This window comes from Candoia aspera, chromosome 3, assembly GCF_035149785.1.
Source record: "Candoia aspera isolate rCanAsp1 chromosome 3, rCanAsp1.hap2, whole genome shotgun sequence".
Taxonomy (NCBI): Eukaryota; Metazoa; Chordata; class Lepidosauria; order Squamata; family Boidae; genus Candoia; species Candoia aspera.
Window position 1 is genome coordinate 200,719,832 of NC_086155.1, and position 23,728 is coordinate 200,743,559.

Consider the following 23,728-nt stretch of genomic DNA (forward strand, 5'->3'; position numbering starts at 1 on the left):
AACTCTAGAAGTTTTGTAGAGTTGAAAGGGGCCATGGTTACCATCCAGTCCAACTTCTTGCTCAGTGCAGGATCCACTAGACCATATTTGACACATGCCCATTCAAGCTCTGTTGAAGACCTAGCAAACAAGAACTCCCTCACGTGGCAAACTGTTTCTCAGGCTGAATCTCACAGCCAGGAATTTAGGAGGCTTGTGGCTGATGGTCTGCAAAGAGCAAGTGGAGATGGTACAACCCGAGGGGAAAAGCAGCAGATTCTCTCATGAATAAAAATTATGAGTCTTTTTACTTTAGCAAAAAATAGGACAAGGATGGAGATAAATAAGGTTATGCTGAGGGTGGAGATGGGATAGGGAGCAGTCTTTGGAGTGCTAGAATCTGGGGTCATCTAATGAAGCAGAACGATGGGAGATCCAGCATAGATGAAAGAAGATTGCTGCGGCTGAGTTATGAACTATGCTACTACAAGATGTTGCAACGGCTACCAACCTGGAGGGCTTTCAGAGAAAATTTGCTCCTTACGATAGACAAGGTGATTAATATTAGTCAGTCATGGTGGCTTTGAAGATGGGGGCAGAATCAGACTTTCCCTCCACAGGAGTAGCTTTTGATTTTCTACATCACTCTCAGGCTCCCTGAGAATTTCTTACAAATATCTCTTGGTGGCAGTTTCAGATTTATTGTTAGAGATGGGGAAAGATGCTACTCCGTTCCCTTGTCATTGCTCTAGCTGCCCTATTTCCCAACTTTAAAAAGCCCCATGGGGAGAGTTTCCTCATGAATGGGACTGAATAAGGAATGGGAAGCCAAGAGTGCGGTAGACTGCTGGAGAAAGCCATGTCCAGCGAATAATGGGGCATTCACACTCCTGTGCTATCTAGAGACCAAATAGCTGTGTTCACACAATGCTCACAACCAGTTCAGGTAAAGACATAGTACATACAGCCACAGAACATGCTATGTTTCATTAATATTACTCTTGGTCATGCTGCAGGTGGGCGGTTTAGCAGATTGCAAGAGCCCAGACCATTTGATTAATTTGGGGTTACTTTTTATAGCGTGAACTCAGAAAAGAAGTAAATTCAACCACATTAAGTATATTTTGTAATTAAGTGCACAATAAGCCAATTAATATAAGAACACCTCACTCCCCCACCTGAGGATTTCATGGAGATTCTCTTCCCTTTTGGTGGTGGGGGTGGAGTGGGGGGGAAGAATGCCAATTGTCCTTTATCCAGCTGAATGAGAATTGGCTTTAAAAATACGCAGATTAACTTTTTCTGCTTGACACTCCTGTACTGTATACTATCCTGAGTATATTTCTCCTGTACAGGTAGTTCTCGCTTAATGACCACAATTGGGACCAGAATTTTGGTGGTGAAGCGAAGCAGTCATTAAGTGGATCCAACTCAATTCTACGAGCTGTTTTGCAGTGGGCGTTAAGCAAATCACTGTGGGTGTTAAGCGAACCACGTGCTCACTAAGTGAATCACAGGGTTCCCCATTGGTTTTGCTTGCCAGAAGCCAGCTGGGAAGGTTGAAAATGGTGATCACATGACCACAGGACACTGCGATGGTCATAAATGTGAACCAGTTGCCAAGCACCCAAACCGTGATCATGTGACCATTGGGATGCTGCAATGCTCATAAGTGTGAGGACCGGTCATAAGTTGGAAGTTACAACAGTGCTGAAAAAAGTGACTTGTGACCTATCCCTGCACTTATGACCATTGCAGCATCCCCACAATCACGTGATCAAAATTCTGGCACTTGGCAACCAGCATGCATTTATAATGGCTGCGGCATCCCAGGGTTGCATGATCGCCATTTATTACCTTCCCAGCCAGCTTCCGACAAGCAAAGTCAATGGGGAACCACATGATTTGCTTAATGACTACAGCAAAAAAGGTTGTAAAATCGGGTGCGGTCACATGATGCCTTGCTTAATGACCGCACTGCTTAGCAATGAATTTTCCGGTCCCTATTGTGGTCGTAAGTTGAAGACTACTTGTACATACATATATACATACATACATACTAGTGGCTGGAGGGCTAGAAGCAAGGGAGTGTCTTGCTCTTGCATGTCCTCCTTTGAGATTTGATCCACCATAGTTGTCACACTCTTAAGTTCAGAATACAGAAATCAGGGTGTTAGAGCACAGCAGTGCTAATGAATATGCATTTTCATTTGTATGTCTTTATCCAGTCCCTGGGATAAAAAGTGAAAAAAAACAAAGAGCTGTTAGGATGTGAGGGAGGGATTTGCTACAATAACTTTGGCTTCTTCCAAATTTAGAGTATCAGGCTGAAACTCAGCCTCTTCGCCCATGCGAGCTTCAGAGAGAGAAGGCCTTTCGCGATGGGAAAGACTACGTCCCTCAGTGCTCAGAAGATGGACAATTTAGGTAACGTTGGCACAACTTCCAGGATTTCTTGAAAGAATGTTGACTAGGTGGGGAAGGAAGCTGGGGACTGTGGTTCAGCAACATCTGGAGTGCCATAGATTGCCTACCATCATGGGTTCCTAAGGGAACAGAGATAAAGCCTAGTCCATTAAACTGCTACCAGAGATACTTCTGCTCTGGAAATGCCCACTAGTGAACCAGAATATTCTGCATGTGGTTTGCCAGTGGAGCTAATCCTAAACTGGTTGTTTGGATCGAGTTGAGTGACACCTGTACCAAACCCTGATGATGCTAAAATGATGACGTGTGTGTGTTGATACCATGCACACTTGTCTTTACCAACTTGCATCCTGACGAGTACGTCTGATGCAAGCGTGTAAGTCCTGGCATTTGTGTGATGTCCTACATACTGCATTTTGCCATGTGCTACTCCGTGCACACACCCATAGCTTAGCCTGTAGGAAGAGGTGGTTGAATCCTATTCCTGAAATCGTACAGTGGATTTCATCACTCCAGAGAGCTAACAAACAGTGCTTTTATTATTTTTGTTCTACATTAAGGGGGGAAAAAAATAACAAAGCAAAATATTTTTTTTTCCTAAGTCAAGCTTGACACCTGCTGATTTCATGGGCACACCCACTGCTGCCTTCTTCGATGTTTTTTCAGCTCCCTAGTCTAACTTAGCTTTTCAAGACCAGCCATGGTCTGCTGGGGCTTTCATCTAGTTTGGCAAAACTAAAGAAATAAAAAGAATCCTAAACTAACACAAACAGATTTTGTCACATATAAGAGAGAGTAGCGTTAATTTTGCTGCATACAATTGGCAAGGACACTATATGTGACCGTTATCTAAGCTGTTTTGTTTCTATACATCTCCCCCCCTCCCAAATGATTTTAGTTGCAGTGGGTACCACACCTTTTCCAACCCTTCTCCCTTCCCTTTGCAACTGTTTTGTTGTTTATTCATTCAGTCGCTTCCGACTCTTCGTGACTTCATGGACCAGCCCACGCCAGAGCTTCCTGTCGGTCGTCAACACCCCCAGCTCCCCCAGGGACGAGTCCGTCACCTCTAGAATATCATCCATCCACCTTGCCCTTGGTCGGCCCCTCTTCCTTTTGCCCTCCACTCTCCCTAGCATCAGCATCTTCTCCAGGCTGTCCTGTATTCTCATTATGTGGCCAAAGTACTTCAGTTTTGCCTTTAATATCGTTCCCTCAAGTGAGCAGTCTGGCTTTATTTCCTGGAGGATGGACTGGTTTGATCTTCTTGCAGTCCAAGGCACTCTCAGAATTTTCCTCCAACACCACAGTTCAAAAGCAACTGTATGAATGTTTAAAAATCTGATCAAGTGGGCATGACTCACGTACACGTGATAGAATAAATTGGTAAATCTTAAAAGAATTGCACAGATCTCTGGCTTGGTTTGGTTTTGCTGTAAAAGCTTCTTTGGAAATATTGTGGGAAGGGGGTAATTTTAGGACAATCTTATTTACTTAGTTTTCTACTTGTGGGAAGTCTTTCTATTCAAATCTGTGGTTTTGAAGTGAGGCAATCCAGTCTGTCACATCTGCTCTTGCATTGTATCTCCTTCCCCAAGACGTTGTCTTCTGGATGTGTATGACATGACTTCCCTAATCTCTACCAGTAAATCCAATGCTGCCTTGCAATTCCAGGAGTTATGGTCTAATTTCTATGGAGGGTATCAGCTCAAAAATGTGATGACCCACTTCCTTACTTAGATTGGGCCCATAGGAAAGTAGGATCAAAGCACTGGCAGATAAGCTAATATTTTGAAGATAAGTGATGATCCTTACAAATGTTTGTAGGTCCTATACATGTATAAAAGCATAATAATGTCAGAAATCACTGTTCTGTCCACCAGGAAAATACAGTGCAATAAAAATGGTGTTTCCTGCTGGTGTGTAGATGAAAAAGGCATCGAAGTCACAGGCAGTAAGCGGTCTGGATCTTCTATGGCTTGTAAGTTCCCCCTTGTTATGAACTCCTGTTTCAAAACATAAAGAATTGTGGGAAAGGTGTCTGATCTGTGTTGTTTATGTGTGTGTTTATGTATGAGAGAGAAAATCACCTCTCAGGTAGATTTGTTTCCTTCAATCAAGACACACTTTTGACATATAGTGGGGTCCTAAAAAAAAAAGAAATAGGTTGATGTCTGCACAAGCTTGTAGAGTTCTCAAAACAATCTCTTTCTGTCTGGTTCCCTTGGAACTGTAGAATTAAACTTCCCTAATTCTGATTATGGGAACTGAACTCCAACACAGCTGGAAGAGACCAAGTCAAGAAAGCCTGATTTAAAGGATAAAGTGGCCACTGGAGAGCTAAGCTGCCCATATTTTATGCCTATATTATGTGTGAAATCCCACCTCCATTTCTTTTGTAAGGCTGCAGCTGGGGTTGGGGGTGTGGGGTTACACCATGGTGGGTTGTGCTCCCAAGAAATATAGTGATGAGGTGATTTCATAATCCTCCTGATATAATAGCTTTGTTCACAACAGGACCCTTAACCTGTTCCCCCAAAACTTGATCAACCCTCTGATGGGTCTTGATTTTCCCTCTTTATATATTGTATTGACTTATCATAAAACAAACTTCAGTTATGGTTGAACATGCGAGGCTACCCACACTTAGCTCCCAAGGAAGACGATCAGGTGATGAGATGCTCCATTTTGCAGGGAGCAGGGATCATCTCTGCAGGTGCAAGAAAACAGACCTATTGCCCAAGTTTGCTATGCCTGGGTATTTGCCAAGGCCCAGGATCTGTATGGAATGAGGACAAAGGCAGGATGTTCCCTGTCTTTGCAGAGGTGTTTCTCTATATTGCTGTATGAATGCTTGCTCCTTTGCACTTTTGGCTCAGAAGAGACAGGTGTACAAAAAGAGATTGGAGCAGCTACCATCACTTGCTCCTTCTTCGCCACCTCCTCTTCCTCTTCCTCCTCCTTCCCTCCCTCCCTCTTTTGAGATAGTAACATGTACCTGGTTCCAAGAATTATTTAGAATATGGAATAATGCATCCAGGACATGGAGTATTATTTTTACATTATAGGAAATCAGATCCCAGCTGGATCTTAGAAACACCTTTCTAGCAGTAGAAGCAGTTTGATAATGGATCTGGTGGCTCAGAGAGGTGGCAAGTTCTCCTTCGCTGGGGCTCAGCCAGCCACCTGTCCGTATGGCTTAATTTCAATTCTTGTACAGATCAGGGGATTGGACGAAATGCCTCTTCCATCTCCGAGAGACTTAGAATTCGCTATGGCCTTTAAGAAAATATCTTCTTCAGAAAGTGAAAATGCTTTGCAGATGTTTAGACAGCACCTTGCTCTGGCCTTGTAGCCTTTTTATAAGGGTTTGTATTTCCTGAACCTTGGAGACTCTCAGCATCAGATTAATTTGGCAATGATATAGCAAAGCTGAAAATACTCCAAATGTAATCATATTTCTTTCTGATGTAGGTTTATCATTCTGCCAGCTCCAAAAACAGCAGATTCTGGTCAGCCGCTACATCAATAGCAGTGCAACTGCCTACATCCCACAGTGTCTGGATTCAGGGAACTTTGACCCCATACAGTGTGACCTGGCAATGGAGCAATGCTGGTGCGTGGATGGTGAAGGGATGGAGATATACGGGACCAGGCAGAAAGGAAAACCAAGGCAATGTAAGTCAGTAGTCAAAACATAATTAGGAATTTAAACTAGTTGTAGTCACAAAGACTTCCTTCCTTTCCTAAACAAACTCATCACCCTAAGGCAGTGTTTCTCAGCCTTGGCAACTTGAAGATGTGTGGACTTCAACACCCAGAATGCCCCAGCAGATCATTTCATTCAACCTAGGTGCAGAGCACTTCATTCTACCTTGATCGGACTGGCCAGCTGCACCAAGCTAGCTGCAACAGTACTTCTGTTTCATGATTTGGACAGATGTTGAAACTCACCTATCTAGCCTTTGGTTAAAACTCACCTTCTTTCAAGCTCACATTAGAAAGCAAGATGGGGCATGTTTTTCCCTCCAGCAGGGAAACAATTGCTTCAGCTGCAGTAGACTGTTAGGATAGATATCACTTCTTGGCCTCACCGCTGAGGCAAAGTAGAGACCAGATATATAGACAGAGCCAATCCCGTCAGCTTACTTTTGTCCTACCTCACAGACTGGAGAAAAGCACAACAAATTGGCTGTCTTGAGGTGTCCTGAGTATACATTAGTAGAGAGATTTAGATAGACTTCCAGACTGGTATCTTTCTGGTTAATTGTTTGGTGTGAACATAGTCAAAGAATTAGATAGCAATATTTTATCCTAACGTACCTCCAAGGTTTTGGTGGTATTTTGAATTTCATATATTTTAAGCTCAAATTGTCCCGGTTCTGATCTTATCAGATGCGTTGTGATGCTGTTTTAAATGCAGGGCATTTCTGGTAAGGTTGAAAACAGCCTGTTTCTACCTGGAAACATTTTACACATCCCTGGTTTCCAAAAACACTTTTACAAAAATGATGAGTAGATAGTTTGTTAGATTTCCTAAGGAACTGATCTCACCATTGTGGCTCTAGGCCCAAATAGCTGGTCCTTGGCACAACTGAAGAAACAAAAAGAAAGCCTTCCTTTTGTTCATAGCAGATGGAAACTTGAAGATGTTTTTCAGGTCTCTAAACTAGTTTCACATTGACCAATCAAGAATGCAGGTATCTTTCCTCCAAGAAAGCCCGAGAGGCACATTCAAAGGTGGTAATAGTATTAAGAGGCTGTCTGTTCCCACAACATGCTGAAATCAAGGCATTTAAATAGCAAGATTGTATTTGCACAACATCAACTTAGTTAATTTTAACTAGGGTTAGTTTTTGTGGCTTAGTATAATCTGCAAACCCATCCATTTCAGGTAATTCCTACTTCAAGTAATTGTACAAATGCAGAAAATGGGTTAAATATGTTCTGCAAAATCAGTTGAAGAGCTGAGGAGCAAAATACCAATACAATTTTGTTACTTCAACTCCTTCTCCTTCTCCTTCTCCTTCTCCTTCTCCTTCTCCTTCTCTCCTTCCTTCCTTCCTTCCTTCCTTCCTTCCTTCCTTCCTTCCTTCCTTCCTTCCTTCCTTCCTTCGCTTTCTTTTTTCATCATTATCTTTTTAACCTGCCAGTGGTACTTTCTCTTCTCAAAGTTAGAGAGGCAGAATGAGAAAGATGGTCATCTCCCATATAGACTACTGCAATGTGCTCTACATGGGGCTACTCTTGAAGAGTATCCGGAAGCTACAGCTGGTGCAAAACGCAGCTGCACAGGCGATCTTGGGTCTCCCAAGATCAGCACATGTCACTCCTTTGCTCTGCGAGCTGCATTGGTTGCCAGTATGCTTCTGGGTCCAATTCAAGGTGTTGGTCATCACCTTTAAAGCCCTACCTGGCACAGGTCCAGGTTACCTAAGCGACCGTCTCCTCCCCATCACATCAACCCATCCCACCCGGTCATGCAGAGAGGGCATGCTACGGACCCCGTCTGCAAGAGAACTCCATCTGGCGAGGTCCAGGAGGTGGGTCTTCTCTGCAGCAGCCCCTGCCCTTTGGAATATCCTTCCCCCGGAAGTGAGATTGGCTCCCTCCCTCCTGGACTTTAGGAAACAGCTAAAGACCTGGTTCAGGAATTATGCCTGGGGAGGGAGGGAGAGTAGCCATTCCTGGGGATGGTTAGTTTCTTAGCAGGACCCAGTTCTGCCTGCAAATCATAAAGAACTTTTAACCATCGAGGTTTTTATTATATTTATTGTATCTGTGTTATAGGGTTTTATAGTTTTATATTTTTACCTATCTTTTATTGTAAACCACCCAGAGTCCCTTTTGGGAGATGGGCGGTGATAAATTTGATTAATAAATAAAATAAATAAAAAGTCAACCTGCTTGACAAGAGATGAGAATAAGCGATGGACATGGGATGGGGGAAAATCTCTTCTGAAGGTTCTTTGAAAGGGTTTGATGACTGGCATTACTGGACAGGGAAGCCAGCGTAAAGAAGACCTTTTTGCTTGTAAGGTCCTGGTCAGTGTGAGATTCGAGACCGCCGCGTTCTGCATGGCGTTGGGGAAAAGAGCCCACCCCAGTGCTCAGCTGACGGAGAGTTCCTGCCCGTCCAATGCAAGTTTATCAACACAACAGATAGGATGGTCTTTGATCTCATCCATCATTTTAACAGGTAGGAAGAACTTTTTTCAGTGCCTACTGCCTAGCTCCATCATTAAGAAAGATGGGAAGCCATTCTAGCCTTAGTAGAAGCACCATGAGTGGAGGTAAGCTGGACCATCAGTGATGACCATTAATCTGTTTGGACAAGGGGGGCTGAACATACAGTAGTCCCAAGTCAGGTGAGATATCCTGATTCAAAGCTGATATTTTCTCATATTTAAAGGGAGCTAATGATCTAAGGAGAGCCAGTTTGGCGTAGTGGTTAAGGCACCGGGCTAGAAACTGGGAGACAATGAGTTCTAGTCCCACCTTGGGCACAAAGCCAGCTGGGTGACCTTGGGCCAGGCACTCTCTCTCAGCCCTAGGAATAAGGCAATGGCAAACCACTTCTGAAAAACCTTGCCAAGAAAACTGCAGAGACTTGTCCAGGCAGTCTCTGAGAATTGGACAAGATTGAACAGATTAAAACAAAAAAAGATCTAAGGCCCATGTTATTACTACTTCCATTTCCCAAGCCCTCAAAAGCAGGTGGAAGACTATCTGTGCATAAAACCAAAGAGCAAACCGTTAAGGGAGCTGCAGGAAGAGAGATACCTAAATATTCTATGCATAAAGGAAATAAGACAAATTCCTTGCACTGCTCATCCACAACTTTACTTTGTATTGTTTGCATTTGCCAGGGCATACAGTGTGTGAAAAAAATCCCAGCAATTCCTGGGAGATGAAGCTGGAAGGGCCAGAAGCTACATTTGCATATTTATTTATTTAGCAAATTTATATAGCCACCCATCTCACAAAAAGCGACTCTGGGTAGCATACAACAATCGTATGTATATGCATATCATGCTATTCCATTTCATGGTCAACAGTGTTATGCAAAGCATAGAAAAAGAGTAAACATTGACCAACATGCACAAGAGTGGGATCTAAAAGGTCAAGATGGCCGCTGCAACTGTGCAATCAAAGCTCCCCCTCTTTTCTTCATATACATTGTGACAATTGCATGATCACAACCTGACCTTGACTTTTTTGATTCCCCCCCCCCTGCCCCCCAGTGGATGCTCCAACCAATATGGCTTAACTGGTGAGATATGGAAGAGCAATATGTTGTCTTGCAAGCCATTCTCTAGATTAGAGATTATATTTCCCATGGAATATTTCCACTAAAGAGATCGAGCAGATGTCAGTCCTCGGCAATTTATCTATTTCTTTATTTTTCCATGGCAAATCAGCTCTCCTTGACACCCCTTGAGTGGAGTATTTTCCAGTGTGACAAGTGTAGAGGCTATTATCTGCCTTAATTAGAGACAGAAAGCAAAAGAGAAAGACATTTTGTTTTGGCTTCCTATCACATTGCAATAGATGTGCTGAAAGCCGGAAAAAGGGGCTGTAATTCCATGCCACGTGGAACTCATTCTGATGGCCTTGGAGATCCCAGACACCACAGAAGAATAAATCTGTCCATGCATTTGGCTCAGGAGCTTGCCAATGGGACCTCTTGTCTTCTGGCCTTTTTATAGAGTTGATAGAAAATGCTTCAATCTGACTATAATTCCACTTATTGGTTGTAACTCTGAGCCAGGAGTAGAGAGGAATTAGACATTTTCTATATTAACAGAACTTGGACATAAATTTAAGTGATGTACTAGAGGTTGCTGGTTTTAAAATCCCTCCACAGAAGCCAAACTAGATGGTTATTTTTGGAGGGGAAGTATTTGTGCATATGGCTGTGAGTCCCTAAGAGCAAGAATCTAGTCTGAGCAAGATTGATGAAACGGGTTTGTAGCTGTAAGAGAAAGGAGGAGGTACAGGTAATCCTTGCTTAATGACCACAACTGAGACCAGAATTTCGGTTGCTGAGTGAATCTGACTCAATTTTACAAGCTTGTTTGCAGCGGTTATTAAGCAAATCACCATAGGCATTAAGTAAACCATGTGGTTGTTAAGTGAATCATGCAGTTCCCCAATGGTTTTGCTTGCCAGAAGCCAGGCAGGAAGGTCAAAATGGCAATTACGTGACCACATGACGCTGAGACAGTCATAAATGTGAACTGGTTGCCCAGCGCCCAAATTGTGAGCACGTGACTGCAGGGACACTGCGAAGGTTGTAAGTGTGAGGACCAGTCATAAGTCAGTTTTTTCAGCACTGTTGTAACTCCAAACCATCACTAAACAAACGGTTGTTAAGAAAGGACTAAAGGTAAAGGTAAAGGTTTCCCTTGACATTAAGTCCAGTCGTGTCCGACTCTAGGGGGCGGTGCTCATCTCCGTTTCAAAGCCGAAGAGCCGGCGTTTGTCCGTAGACACTTCCATGGTCACGTGGCTGGCATGACTAAACGGAAGGCCGTTACCTGCCCGCCGAAGCGGTGCCTATTAATCTACTCACATTTGCATGTTTTTGAACTGCTAGGTTGGCAGGAGCTGGGACTAGCAACGGGCGCTCACCCCGTTACGCAGATTCGAACCACCGACCTTCCGATCGGCAAGCTCAGCAGCTCAGCGGTTTAACCCGCAGCGCCACTGTGTCCCTTAAGAAAGGACTACCTGTACACAATAGAGGAGAGGCAGAAAGAGTATGCTTTCTGTAGAAGCATGCCTAAGACAAGGGTAAAAGAAAGTGATGCTGAGATTAGCCATTGCATAGAAGAGTAGGCAGAGTGATTAACTAACAGGGGCACAAAGTAAACTCTGTCTACATCCTACTTCCTCCTTGTAGGTCAATACGTTGTGAGGGGCTGAAGGGTCAGCACCACATGCACCTCCAGCAATTTTACTTAATGGCTGCAGTGGATAAAAGAACAACTTGACGTGCCCTAAAATTTTCACTCCAATTTAGGATCCCATTATGGAGTGCTCATTATTATTTATTTACTTTTTAAAAATAATTATATTTATTGAGAATCTTTTTCATAGTATAAAAAAAACAAATTAAAAGAAAAAAAGAGAGAGAAGAAAATAAAGTGCAAGTAACGAAAAAGAGAGAGAAAAAGTCAAGAAATATATGAATGACTTCCAACTTCCTTTTCAAGAGATAATTACAATCATGTTGTCCCTCCTCCATGTTGTCCCTCCTCCTGCTTAGTCCCTTCAGCCCCTCGTTTAATCCACATCTTCATTTATTTATTTACCTACTTACTTGGATTTAAATGCAACCCCAATGCAAAAGGTGTCTGACCAGCTCCCTTTTTTCAGTAAGAGGTTAAAAAGAAAAAGAAAAAAGACCATGGTGTGACAAAATGTCATTCACAATCCCAACTAAAATGTCAAAAAAAAATTAGGATCTGAGGATCATGCGAACATCCAAAGACTATGCATAGATGTATCTAATATTCTCCAGTTACACACAACCCGCCCCCCCCAGAACATCTATGGTGGTCTTTATTAGTTTTACTGCACTGAAAGTTTTTTTCCTCAACCACTTCTTTCAGCTAAATGATTTTCACTGTTTTTGAGTGACTTTTGAGCAAGATCAACTATTAGGTGGAGGGATGATTGACAAACATATCAAATAAATGATCAAATAAGACCCAATACAAATATCATCTCTATTTGGATGGTTTATGGGATTTTGGTATTTTTATCCTCAGCTTTCTGAACCATGAAAAGCTTTTTCTTGAGAGGAACATTCTGTGATGTCTTCTACATAGTAACTCTGTCAAAGTAGAAGCCACCATGTCATGAGCTACATCATGGAAAATCTCCTATGCTGTATTTTCTAATGGCTGGATTTTTCTTTCAGGTTCCCCAAAGCATTCTTAACATTTAGTTCCTTCAGAAATTTGTTCCCAGAAATCTCTGGATACTGTTACTGTGCTGACAGTCTAGGGAGAGAACTAGAAGATACAGGTGAGTCTATCTACATGTGTCTCCTAAAAGTATTCTTTTCTGAAAACCTAAGAATCAAACATTGTTTTGCCTAGCAAAATGTAAAACTGGTTTGCAATGAGATCCAAGATACATCATCCAAGCAATGATCCTCTTCCAAGATGAGATGAAGCTAAACTTAAATGCAGACAAGATGGAGGTGCTGTTGATCAGTAGGAAATTGGACGTGAGGATAGACAGCCTGTTGGGGTTGGGGTTGAACTCCATCTTGATCCTCAGCTGTCACTGAATTCTCACAACATTTAACTCGACAGCTGATTTGGGATGAATTCGCCAGCTTCCAAACATTCAGACAAAACATAGCAAATAAGTATTTGTTCTAAAATCCAGAAGTTAAAATTGCTAAAATTTTAGCATCAAAATCTCCAATTCCTTTCCTTTCAAGCAAACTCTTCACATCTCAGAATTTACATTCTACAATCACCCTGCTTTTAAAATGATACAGATATACAGTATATCAAAGGTATGATTGTAGATTTTGGTTTAGAGATTATGGCTGTGCAGTGCTTCTATGCAGCTGCTTTAAAGAAGTGGGGACAGATGCTTTGCTCATGCCCTCCCATGGACTGAATCTCCTTTTTGTCATTGAATCCAATTAGTTATGTCATAGTCAAATTAAGAAAAGTGGTTTGAGTGGCTGAAGGGAAAGCTTCCGGAGAAGATGCTCTACTAAAATGTTCTTTTCTCTCCCAGGTCTGGAAATGTTGCTTGAAAATGTGTATGACACAGTTTTTGCATCGCTGGAACAAGCTCCCACCTTTGCTGAAAGCAGCATGTATAGGATCCTACAGAGACGTTTCCTGGGCATACAGCTGGCAACATCTGGCAGATTCAGATGTATGTAGCATAAAGTTTTGTGGGTTTAGAAAACACAGGTCCAGAGAAAGAAGGTTAACACAGATTGTTCTTTGGAAAATGAGATGGTTCTTCTCCCCCCAACTTCCATTCCACCCATATAAGTTGAACAGTGGATTGTTGTTATTTTTACTGATTTATTGTTACATTTATATCCCACCATTCTGTGTATATAAGTGGTCAACAGTAAAAACTGCAGAATATAAAGCACAGCCAAATCAATATGGTTAAAAGTACAATTAAAACCAGTGTAATTAAAATCCATCAAGAATTCACTTGTCTGAGCCCTTTTCTTCTTCCCCACTGGAAGGAATGTATGAGAGTAATGGAAAAGACTTTAAAAAGGGGGGAAAAAGCCCTAACTAAAACAGACCAAACAATAACAACAGCTAAAAAAAAACCTAATCGAATAGGCTTAAAAGTTGAAACAAACCCCAAAGAGACAAAATACTGATTAAAAAGCTAGGGGAAGGGGAAGTGAAAGGTCTTGCTGCATTGCCCCACCATTTCTCATCAAGAGATATGTTCACCTTCAGTTCCAGAGCAACATTGCCAATGACTATGGTGGTTGGGAATGGTAGTGATAGTGGTCCCAAACATCTAGAGGGCATCCAATTGGAGTGGGATGACTGTGAAAATTGGTGTCCGCTTGCCCTGAGCATGGCTTGAATCTGTTGTTGATTGAAGAACATGGACTGGAACAAATGCAGATGTGAATGAGAACTGGTTGGATTATACTTTGTAGTTCTTTCCTCTTGCAGGCCCCTCCAAGTGTGAAATAGAGTATCTCACTGCCACTCGTTTTGAGGAGGATTATAAGCCATTGTGTGAAGACAGTGGTGCCTATAAGCCAACACAGTGTCAACTGAATGGAGAATGTTGGTGTGTTGACACCAGAGGGCAAGAGATCCCTGGAACAAGAAGGAGAGGACAGCAACCAATCTGTGGTAGGTAAAGCCAGAAACATGGTAATCAGGGATTTTCATTCCTACCATAATGTTAGCTCAAGACACCATGCCTCCAAATATCAGCTACAATGGAATACCAAGGAAGTTCTTGTTTCTAAATTCCCCAGAAGCATCGAATTGACCACAGTGAGAAACAAATGCTGGATCTTGGCCTGATCCAGCAGAGCTCTTCTTATATTCTTAAAATGTGGGGAGATAAATACTTTTTCCTCCCTCTCTCACTATGTTGATGAGAGTATTGAAACAAAACGCTGAGAAAAGAAACCTGTTCTGGATACGATGCAGATTTAACGTTTGGAATTTAGTGCCACCTTTTGGAGATAGCCTCCAGTTTAGATGATTTTTAAAGGGAACAAAATAAATTCAGGGAGGATAGGCTGTCAGTGGCTATCAATCTTGATGGCTTATTATCTCCTTGATCACAAGCAGTATACCTTAAATAGCTGTTGCTGGGGAGCATCAACTGAAAGAACCTGATCATCCTCAGTTTCATGCTAGTGAACTTTTTGGATGCATCTTCTTGGCCACTCTGTGACACCAAATGCATCTTCTTGGCCACTCTGTGACACCAAATGCTGTTTTAGATGGACTCTTGGCCTGAACCAGCCTCAGGCCTCTTCTTGTGTTCTTAATAATAATTACACTCCTGTTTTCTTTTCCTTTGTCTAGGCAAGGAGTCCACCTGTGTCTCCGAGAGACTAGTATCTCTATCCAGACTTTTCTATGGCCCTGTTGGACATTTCAGCCATGACAATTTGTTTTCTGCTGCTCAAGAGCCACAGAAGATAGCTGGCTCCTCAAGATTTTGTCCTCTTTCATTCAAAGACTTTTTTGTGGGTTCCAGAGTGCCGTCTTCCATCTCAGGAAAAAATAGCACTGCTCAGCTCCTCACATTTGAAACCCTCCTTGGTGAAGCTGTTGGTGGGATGTTTCCTTCACGAAACCTTGCTCAGGTTGCCCTCCAGTTCACCAACAACCCCAAGCGATTCCAAGAAAACCTTTTTGGGGGAAAGTTCTTGAAGAATCTGGCCCAGTTTAACTTTACAGGAGCAATTGGTCCTAACAGCAAATTTAATCTGGACAAGTATTTCCAGCAGGTAGGGATGAGAAGCAGATTCAGTGACCTGGCTGGTCAACTTTTGCAGGAAGACCCCCAGGAGAAGTTTAATCTGAGCCAGTCTCTTGTTGACAGCTTTGGCCGTATGGTCAATTTAGAGGACAATCAGAGTGCCATCACTTTCCTTGCTTCTCTTCTTGAAGCCCCAGAGTTTTTTACCTTTCTGCAGCATGTGATTTCTGTCCCAGAAAGTGTCACCAAAGATTTAGGCAATGTTGTGAGGATTCTGTTGAAATCAAAAGACTGCACAGAAGAGGCCAATGGTATCTTTGTCCCAGACTGTACTAAAGATGGGAAGTACAAGGAGATCCAGTGTGGTAGAGGGGAGTGTTGGTGTACAGATTTAAGGGGAAAAGAAATTCCTGGATCCAGAGTACAGGGAACACAACCGCGGTGCCCTACAGTGTGTGAAAAGCAAAGGGCCAGTCTGCAACTCTTAATAAGAGACCAGCCTGCAGGATCGGAGCTGTTTGTTCCTTCATGCACCAAAGAGGGGAAATTCCTGCCAGTCCAGTGCCATGGAAAGAACTGTTTCTGTGTCAATTCAGAGGGCATACCAGTTCCAGGAATAGGTGCCAATTCTGGAGATCCCATACAATGTAAGTTTCACATGTCCACATGCCTTGTTGTTCTGCTTTTTTGTGAGATGCTGATGATGTGAATACATAGAGCTTACTGAATTTTGATGCTAGTCATGGAGGTACTTCAAAAAGCTGCTGATTCTAGACAATATTCATGTTTTCCCTGAGAAGCCCAAAAACAGTGTTCCCCAAATTTGGCTTCTTTAAAGGTGGAAACTTTGGAGTTGAGTTTTGTAATGCCTGCCTACAGGATTACAAAATAATGAAGAAAAAAAAAAGCGTATGAACTCTTGGTCAGGAAAATAGATTTCCTACTTGCATCAGGTCAATATTTCCTTCTCATCTCCAGATATCTCTCACATTTCTGTTTCTAGTGTCCTCAAACATATATTACTTCTTCTCCTGACATTATTTGAAAAAAACACCTGAGCTACATTGTGGTGGAATCTAGCATCATGCTAGTGGATTTTTGATAATGTGGTGGAAAGTTCTCCTCCTTTGCTACCTTCCATTCCTACAAATTCTGTACAGGAATGGAGGGAATAGAGGAAACATGAGGAAATGCTGGAATTTCACTCTGTCCCAGGGCTGTAAGCAAAGAAGTCAAGAAAGATCCTAGGAGAAGACAGTGACAAGCCATTTCCATATTGCTGCCAAGAGAACTCCATGGATATGTCCATGAAGTCATCAGGAGTTGAGCTGAACCTGAAGCAGCTTTTAACTTTTAAATTCAATAATTCATCAACTCATGAGCTCTGATACCTAAACTTTAGTGCCAAATGTAGTGCCTCCAAGTCTTTTTTTCCAGAAATGACCAAATTGGCTTTCTGGAGATGCATTAAAGAGATGCTAGTTGATTACTCTGATATGTTTATTAAATTTTGAGAAGATAAGAGTGGGTTTTCTTAAATAAGGCATATTAAAGTAAAACTTTCTGATTTATCTGTCTTTATTAAAAGTCAACCCCCTACGTACAATTAGGATGAAAAGCAAACTGGGAGTTGGTGGACCTGAATGAAGATTGATGATATGTATGTGATTGATGATATGTATGATAAAATGTGGTAGCAAAACAGCTTTTGCCACCACATTTTTCTAGCTGAGTTTTCCTAAAATTAGGCATCTTCCTAGAAGCAGCATTCTCCTTCGGTTTGAGAGAAAAGGAAATGCTTCTACAGCTATGTCTTGTATCTCATAATTTATATAAAGACTTATTTAGCATAAGCACCATCAAATTCATTTTTAAAAAAATTTAGATCTTCTATCCAGGTGACCAGATCTATCTTTTAAACCTGTTGGGATTTAAAATTAAATCTTAAATTATACTGAACAATTAATTAAATAATTAAAATTAATTAAACTGAGTGATTTAAGTTATTCTTCTACTAGAGTGAAACTCTTGAAGACATGTTCTATTGAATTTGTACTTATCAACTTTGTTCTTTCTTAGGTCCAAGTGACTGTCATCTTGCAGGCAGTGAAGCTTTCCTAAAAGCTGCTCAGCAGTTCCTACTGAATCCCACTGCCCTGACTCAGCTGTCCAGCATTTATGTACCTCAGTGCAGTCTTGACGGTCAGTGGAAGCCAATCCAATGCAATGGTCCACCTGAGCAAGCTTTTGAATGGTATCAAAGATGGATTACTCAGAACAATAATAGCAGTGTCCTTTCTTTCACTGACTTGGCAAACATACTGCTAGACTACAAAGCAAGAACTCAGCAAAGTTTTGAAGATTTTGTCAAAATTCTCTATGCTGCTGGCCACCAGAATATTTTCCCAGAATTCTCCAAATACTCATCTTTTGAAACTGTTCCTCAAGATCTGCTGGAGGGCAATACATTACGGTCATCTAAGGATGTTTTACTGGACCCGTTCACCTTTTGGCAGCTTCTTCAGGGACACCTCAATCATTACCCAGGATCTTACAGTGACTTCAGTATCCCATTAGGACATTTTGACCTTCGCAACTGTTGGTGTGTGGATGAAAAGGGACGCCTACAAGGAAGCCAAGCCAACATAAACCAAGTTCCAACTTGTAAGTAATTTGCGCCAGTCACCAGATCTTGCTGCGCTAAAACATAGATGGGATGCCAACAAAATCCCTACTAGTGAAACATTTATCATGTGATTAAAATTGCATTCATCGCACTCATTTGGTTTTAGTTTTCCATACTGTGTAAGCCTAATTTTGGTTTGCACTGTATAGTTGATGGCTTAGCATTCTGTGTGTGAACCTGGCCATTGTAACTCAGTTAACAGACCATGGTGAAACTAAACCAGGATTTCTCTTTAAATTATAGATTAATGGACATTAATGTGGCGAGTCTTCCCTAGAATGATGGTTTTTTGTGGAATACCTTTCCCATTGTAAAATACCAGCCATTATCACTGGTGGATGTTGGGTGTCTTCTAAAATCCACCTTTTTTCTTGTTAGCTTTTACTCATTTAACTCTCAAAAATACACGCTGTTTTAACTAAATTGATTTGATTTGTTAGCATTTGCTTTTAGATATGGTTGATGAAGTCCTCTGAGACATTCACACAACTGAGAAATTGTCTATAAATATTTTAAATAAATACATTATGAGTCTGGGCAGAAAGATTTGCAAATGGTAATGCCATGCCACCTGTTGTTGTTGTTACTGGCAAGCATGACTGGGCAATCTATTTGGGAGCCAGATAACTAAACTGAGGCTGAACTGAAATTAGTGAGGGTCCCAGTCTCTTTTACATGAACGCTTTCTTATTCTTTGCTTGCTGCAACACCAGATATACTGGGTCTTACCAGTCACAATCCAGCAGTTGTGAAATTAATGATACTGAATCCCTCTCTATTCTTCACTCTCCTATCTATCTATCTATCTATCTATCTATCTATCTATCTATCTATCTATCTATCTATCTATCTATCTATCTATCTATCTATCTATCTATCTACAGTATCCATCCATCCATCCATCCATCCATCCCAGCATTTCTCATCCTCAGCAACTTTAAGATGTGTAGACTTCAATTCTCAGAATTGAATTGAATTCCGGGAGTTGAAGTCCACACATCTTAAAGTTGCTGAGGTTGTGAAACACTGATCTGTACACATATTGAACAATGTGTATATGTTTATCAGCTTATAAATGGAAGGACTGTGTATTATTGCCCAACAATTGTTTTGTCATGGAGTCCTTGGTGCTCTCTGAGCCTTGTTGTTCTCTTGTAGACGTTTCATTGCCAGACTAGGCAACATCTTCAGTGCAAACAGGGAGAGGACCTTGCTGTCTGTTTATATACTGTAGTTTGTCCAGCTTGTGTTGGTGGGGGTGTTGTTCTCTCCCTGGGAGTTCCTTGATTGGGCTGTTGTTTGCTGCTTGGTTGATTGACTGAGTTAAGAGCTCCTTAATTAAGGCAAAATGTACTGTTTGATTGTTCATCTGGTGTTAATCCTAGCGTTAATTTTTGCATATCTGGGTGTTGATTGTTTTGTTAATGTGCCATCACATTGGTGTTGAGCCTTAGCAACCATGTAGATAGATTTTCTCCAGGATAAGCTGTCCCCAACCTGGTCCTCCAGGTCTTCCTATGTAACTGAGGCCATCCACCTTTCTGCTGGTCATCTTTTTTTTTCTTTCCTTCAGATTTTGCCAACATTAATAAACTTCTCTGGGTTTTTGCATAATATGTCCAAAAGATGATACCTTGAATGACCATTTGGGATTGCTTTGTTCTGTGTTAATAATAGCCAATGGTTAATGTGATAACTGTCCCTATCTTCTGCATTTCTTCTCTCCCCAAACAGCTCTGTGTGAGAGGCACTGGAAATAGAAGGCAATATACATGTATTTTCCTAATCCTCTTGCTTTCTAGTTCCATGGAATCTCACTAAGCTTGGCATTTGAAAGCTTAATGAGAACCATTTTCAGTTTTCTCTTGCTGTTGTTCTCCGAACTCTGGCATTTAGAAGTTCTGAATATGGAAACTCTGTATAATTGCTGTTCTCCAAATTACTCCCTGTAGCTGTGTTCAGGTTGGAACTCCCAGTACACATGAAGACCACTGCAATTATTTTTGCCTTTTTGACTATCAGGTCATAGGGAAATATTAGGAGGAACTTCTAACTTGGGAAAGCTGGTTAACACTGATAGAATTCATGTAGACTATACAGTAAAATTGACTTTAATAATGGCCAAATGATCAAGGCAAAATCAGTTTTGCCATCAAGCAAAATAATTATGCCTTGGGGTTGGATTTGACAATGCATATTGAAAGAAATTAGGATTGGTATGCTTCTCACAAACCATGGTTTCAGTTTGGTTTGTTGTTAAAAATAAGCCATGGTGGTGACAATATCAAAAGGAGCAGGGTTGAAAAGCCTGTTTTCCTTTGGGGGGAAGGGCATTTAAAGGAGGGGGAGACTTCTGGAAGGCCAATGGCTTCCATGTCCACCTTGAACACCCTCCAAAGGAACCTAAAGGCTGAGAACCACACTGCTGATTTTCAGCATCTTCAGTTGGCACATCTCACCCAACAATTAGACCAGTGTTTCTCAACCTTGGCAACTTTAAGATTGAAGTTAATGGCTTCAATTTTGCTGGCTAGGGAATGCTGGGAGTTGGAGTCCACCCATCTTAAAGTTGCCAAGGTTGAGAAACACTGAATTAGACTATGAAGTGGCTTAGCATTATTTGCAGATCAGGCCAATGAAACAGAGCTGACATTTCCTTCCAGCAAGTAGCCGTGCAACTTGTTTTTCAAGGATGCTGGGCACTTTTAATACCCAAAGCTTGCATTTGTGCTCCACGCTAAACCTAGTTTTAATATTGATTGCAAGGTGTGTGTGTCTGTGTGTGTCTGTGTGTAGCTTATTATGTTGTGCAACTTCCAAGTACAATATTTGGTTAGTTTATGGCTCAATTATTGTGCAAATTCAGAGAATGGAGCCAGGTTAATTAACCAAATTAAGAGCGTTCTGTGAGCACAATTAAAATGTTGTGGTTTTTACTGGGAAAACATGTAGTATTAGTCTAGTTTGAGAACACATTGAACAATCATTTTGTTTTTATTTAAACTGATGAACAAATTTGCCATACAGTGGTCTACAGAGAGAAGCAAACCACATATAACCTTATTTAATTAGATTACATTTAATTAGATTATATGTTTTGGGGACATTGGTTTTATTGTTTCTCTTGGTTTTTCTTCTTGTTTTGTGAGCTGCCCAGAGTTGTGACACATAAGATGCGTGGCCATACAATCTTTTAAATAAATAAATAAATCATTTTTACTCACTCGGTCATTCTTTGAGTGAGATGGGCAGGGAATAAATTTGCTATATAAACAAACAAACAAACAAACAAACAAGGAACCCAGAATTGGATAGTAGACAATCATTATGTCTTGGTTGCCCATAATTAAACCAGGCAAAATAAAAAATCATCTTCTGTGTTATCCAGCAGCAGCGGTTGCTGATTCTGATTCTGATTCTTGCTGAATTTTTCCATTATACCGGTTTTCCAGCATATTTGCCTCACACTGAGCAAATTTACTGTCTTCTTGCAGGTCTTGGATCTTGTGAAGCTGCAAAGCAAGAAGCCCTGCAGTTTGTTAACAATGTGGAACAACTTATTCAGGAGTCAAACAGCTCTCATTTTCCTTTCGGACAAAGCTTTTTAATGACCCAAGTGTCCATGTTAACAGGTGGAGAGCTGTGGAGTAATTTTTCTCGGCCGGGAGTCACTTTTTCAGAAATCCTGTTGGCAGGGAGCGATTATGCTGTCCAGTTGGCTGCACAATCAAGTATGTTAATACAATGATGATTGTTTTCTTTTTTGAGGGGAACCGTCAAATGTTGGTGGTCCAGTATATTCTGAATTATTGAAGGGAGAATTAACGTTGTAGGATTGGTAAGGGTGTCTGCAGGAAGAGGGTCAAAAAGTTAAGATGGTGCTCACAATTATATGATTGAAGACCTGCCCTTTTTTACACCTGTTGTGATGCATGAAAAAAAGTGGCAGGGCATTGATCACATGGTTGTGGCTACCATCTTAACTTTTTTGATCCCCTTGTGGGCACCTCTGAGGGTTTTGTTTGGTTTTCTTAGTAGATATTGTAAGAGGAGAACCATGTTAGTCTATGGCAGTGTTTCTCAACCTTAGCAACTTTAAGATGCATGGACTTCAACTCCCAGAGTTCCTCAGCCAGTATATCCACACATCTTAAATTTGCCAAGCTTGAAAAACACTGGTCTATGGTAACCAAAAAATGGATGGAGTCTGGTAGCACCTTTCAGTCTAGAGCTTAAGCCTTGAATTAAAATTTGTTAGTCAGAAAAGGTGCTACCAGACTCCTTCTAATGTTTGGTCGCCTTAGTTTCTGCAGCTTTCATTATCCCAAAAGAAAAAAGAATGAACAAAAACCAGGATCAGCTCCTGGCATCTCCATGTCTGGTTGGCAACCTTCCAAGGTGAACCTCTAAAGCAGTGTTTCTCAACCTCGGCAGCTTTAAGATGGGTGGACTTCAACTCCCAGAGTTCCTCAACCAGCATGGTTGGCTGAGGAATTCTGGGAGTTGAAGTCCACCTCACTTAAAATTGCCAAGGTTGAGAAACACTGCTCTAAAGGATCACTCCCTAGTACGGGAGAATAACAGAAGGCTGTTAAAGTTGAGATTTTCAAAGGAGGTATCTGTGTTAGTCTGCTGCAGCAAAAACAGAAACAAAACCCTAGCATTTTTGTGGCACTATAGAAGCCAACAGATTTGTTTCCAACCCAATCCTCTTCAGCAGATGTACAGAAAGGCGTTCCAAGTATGGCACTTTTTTCGTATACTCAGAGTTCTTCTTGGGGAAGGATGATATAGGTGGGGAGAGAATCAATGGTGGGGGTGAAGCAGGATTGCATCAGTGGGAGAGAGAGAGAGAGAGAGAGAGAGAGAGAGAGAGGGGGGCAGGCTTTAGGATGTTAATTATGATTAACAGGGAGAACCAGAGGTGCCCTTCTCCATCTTTTTATATCAGATCTTACTTTTCAATTATCTTCATGACAGCTGCTCAGGAATCAGTAGCAGAAGAGTTCCCTATTTTCTATTGTCCATATCTCTACGCTTACTCTCGTTGCTTCAGCCACGTGTGCTTTGTTTCAGCCCTGCGTTTTTATCGGAAGAGCCTAACTGCATCCCCGGATTCTGCGGGGGAGGCTGCACGCTTGGCATTTCAGCCTTACATCCCCCAGTGTGATGGACGAGGGAACTGGGAGCCCGTCCAGTGCTATGAGAGCTCAGGTGAGAGACACCTAGGAAGGCCTTGGCCTGGATCAACAGCGAGAGTCCTTCATGGCTGACAGATACTAGCAATTACGCACACTGATTTGTGGAGGTGGAAATGTTAAAAAAACAGGTCTTCCCCTTCCCCAAGCCTGGGAGATGGGTTAGGCTGAGACAAAATGATTGGCTCAGTGTCACCCAGCCAGCTTTCATGTCTAAGGAAAGACTAGAAGTCACAGTCTCCCAGGGTCTAGTCCAGCACCTTATCCATTACACCAAACTAGCTCTCAGCTTGCAAAAACATGAATAAACTTCATCACAAGCAAAGGGACCTTATAAAAACCGTCCCTGGAACATTCTTCCAACTGAAGAGGTGGAAAGTGCAACCACCATCTTGAAACTCGAGTCTTTCAAGAACCTTCATAGGACCTGCTTCCTTTGGTGAGATGATCAACAGAGACTTATGGCTGCTCT

General features: G+C 41.7%; 1 protein-coding gene across 1 annotated transcript in view; it reads left to right on the top strand.

Annotated features, from left to right (window-relative positions):
* Window positions 1-2,293: 2,293 nt before the first annotated feature.
* The window catches only part of TG (thyroglobulin), a gene marked incomplete at its 5' end in the record, with an annotated part of 143,675 nt that continues 122,240 nt past the window's right edge, over window positions 2,294-23,728 (top strand). The window contains 11 exons of the mRNA XM_063299987.1: window positions 2,294-2,406; window positions 4,290-4,387; window positions 5,881-6,084; window positions 8,446-8,605; window positions 12,335-12,441; window positions 13,174-13,317; window positions 14,097-14,282; window positions 14,973-16,019; window positions 17,452-18,036; window positions 21,553-21,789; window positions 23,135-23,272. Coding sequence (XP_063156057.1) covers window positions 2,294-2,406; window positions 4,290-4,387; window positions 5,881-6,084; window positions 8,446-8,605; window positions 12,335-12,441; window positions 13,174-13,317; window positions 14,097-14,282; window positions 14,973-16,019; window positions 17,452-18,036; window positions 21,553-21,789; window positions 23,135-23,272 — 3,019 coding nt within the window. The remainder of the gene's footprint in view (window positions 2,407-4,289; window positions 4,388-5,880; window positions 6,085-8,445; window positions 8,606-12,334; window positions 12,442-13,173; window positions 13,318-14,096; window positions 14,283-14,972; window positions 16,020-17,451; window positions 18,037-21,552; window positions 21,790-23,134; window positions 23,273-23,728) is intronic.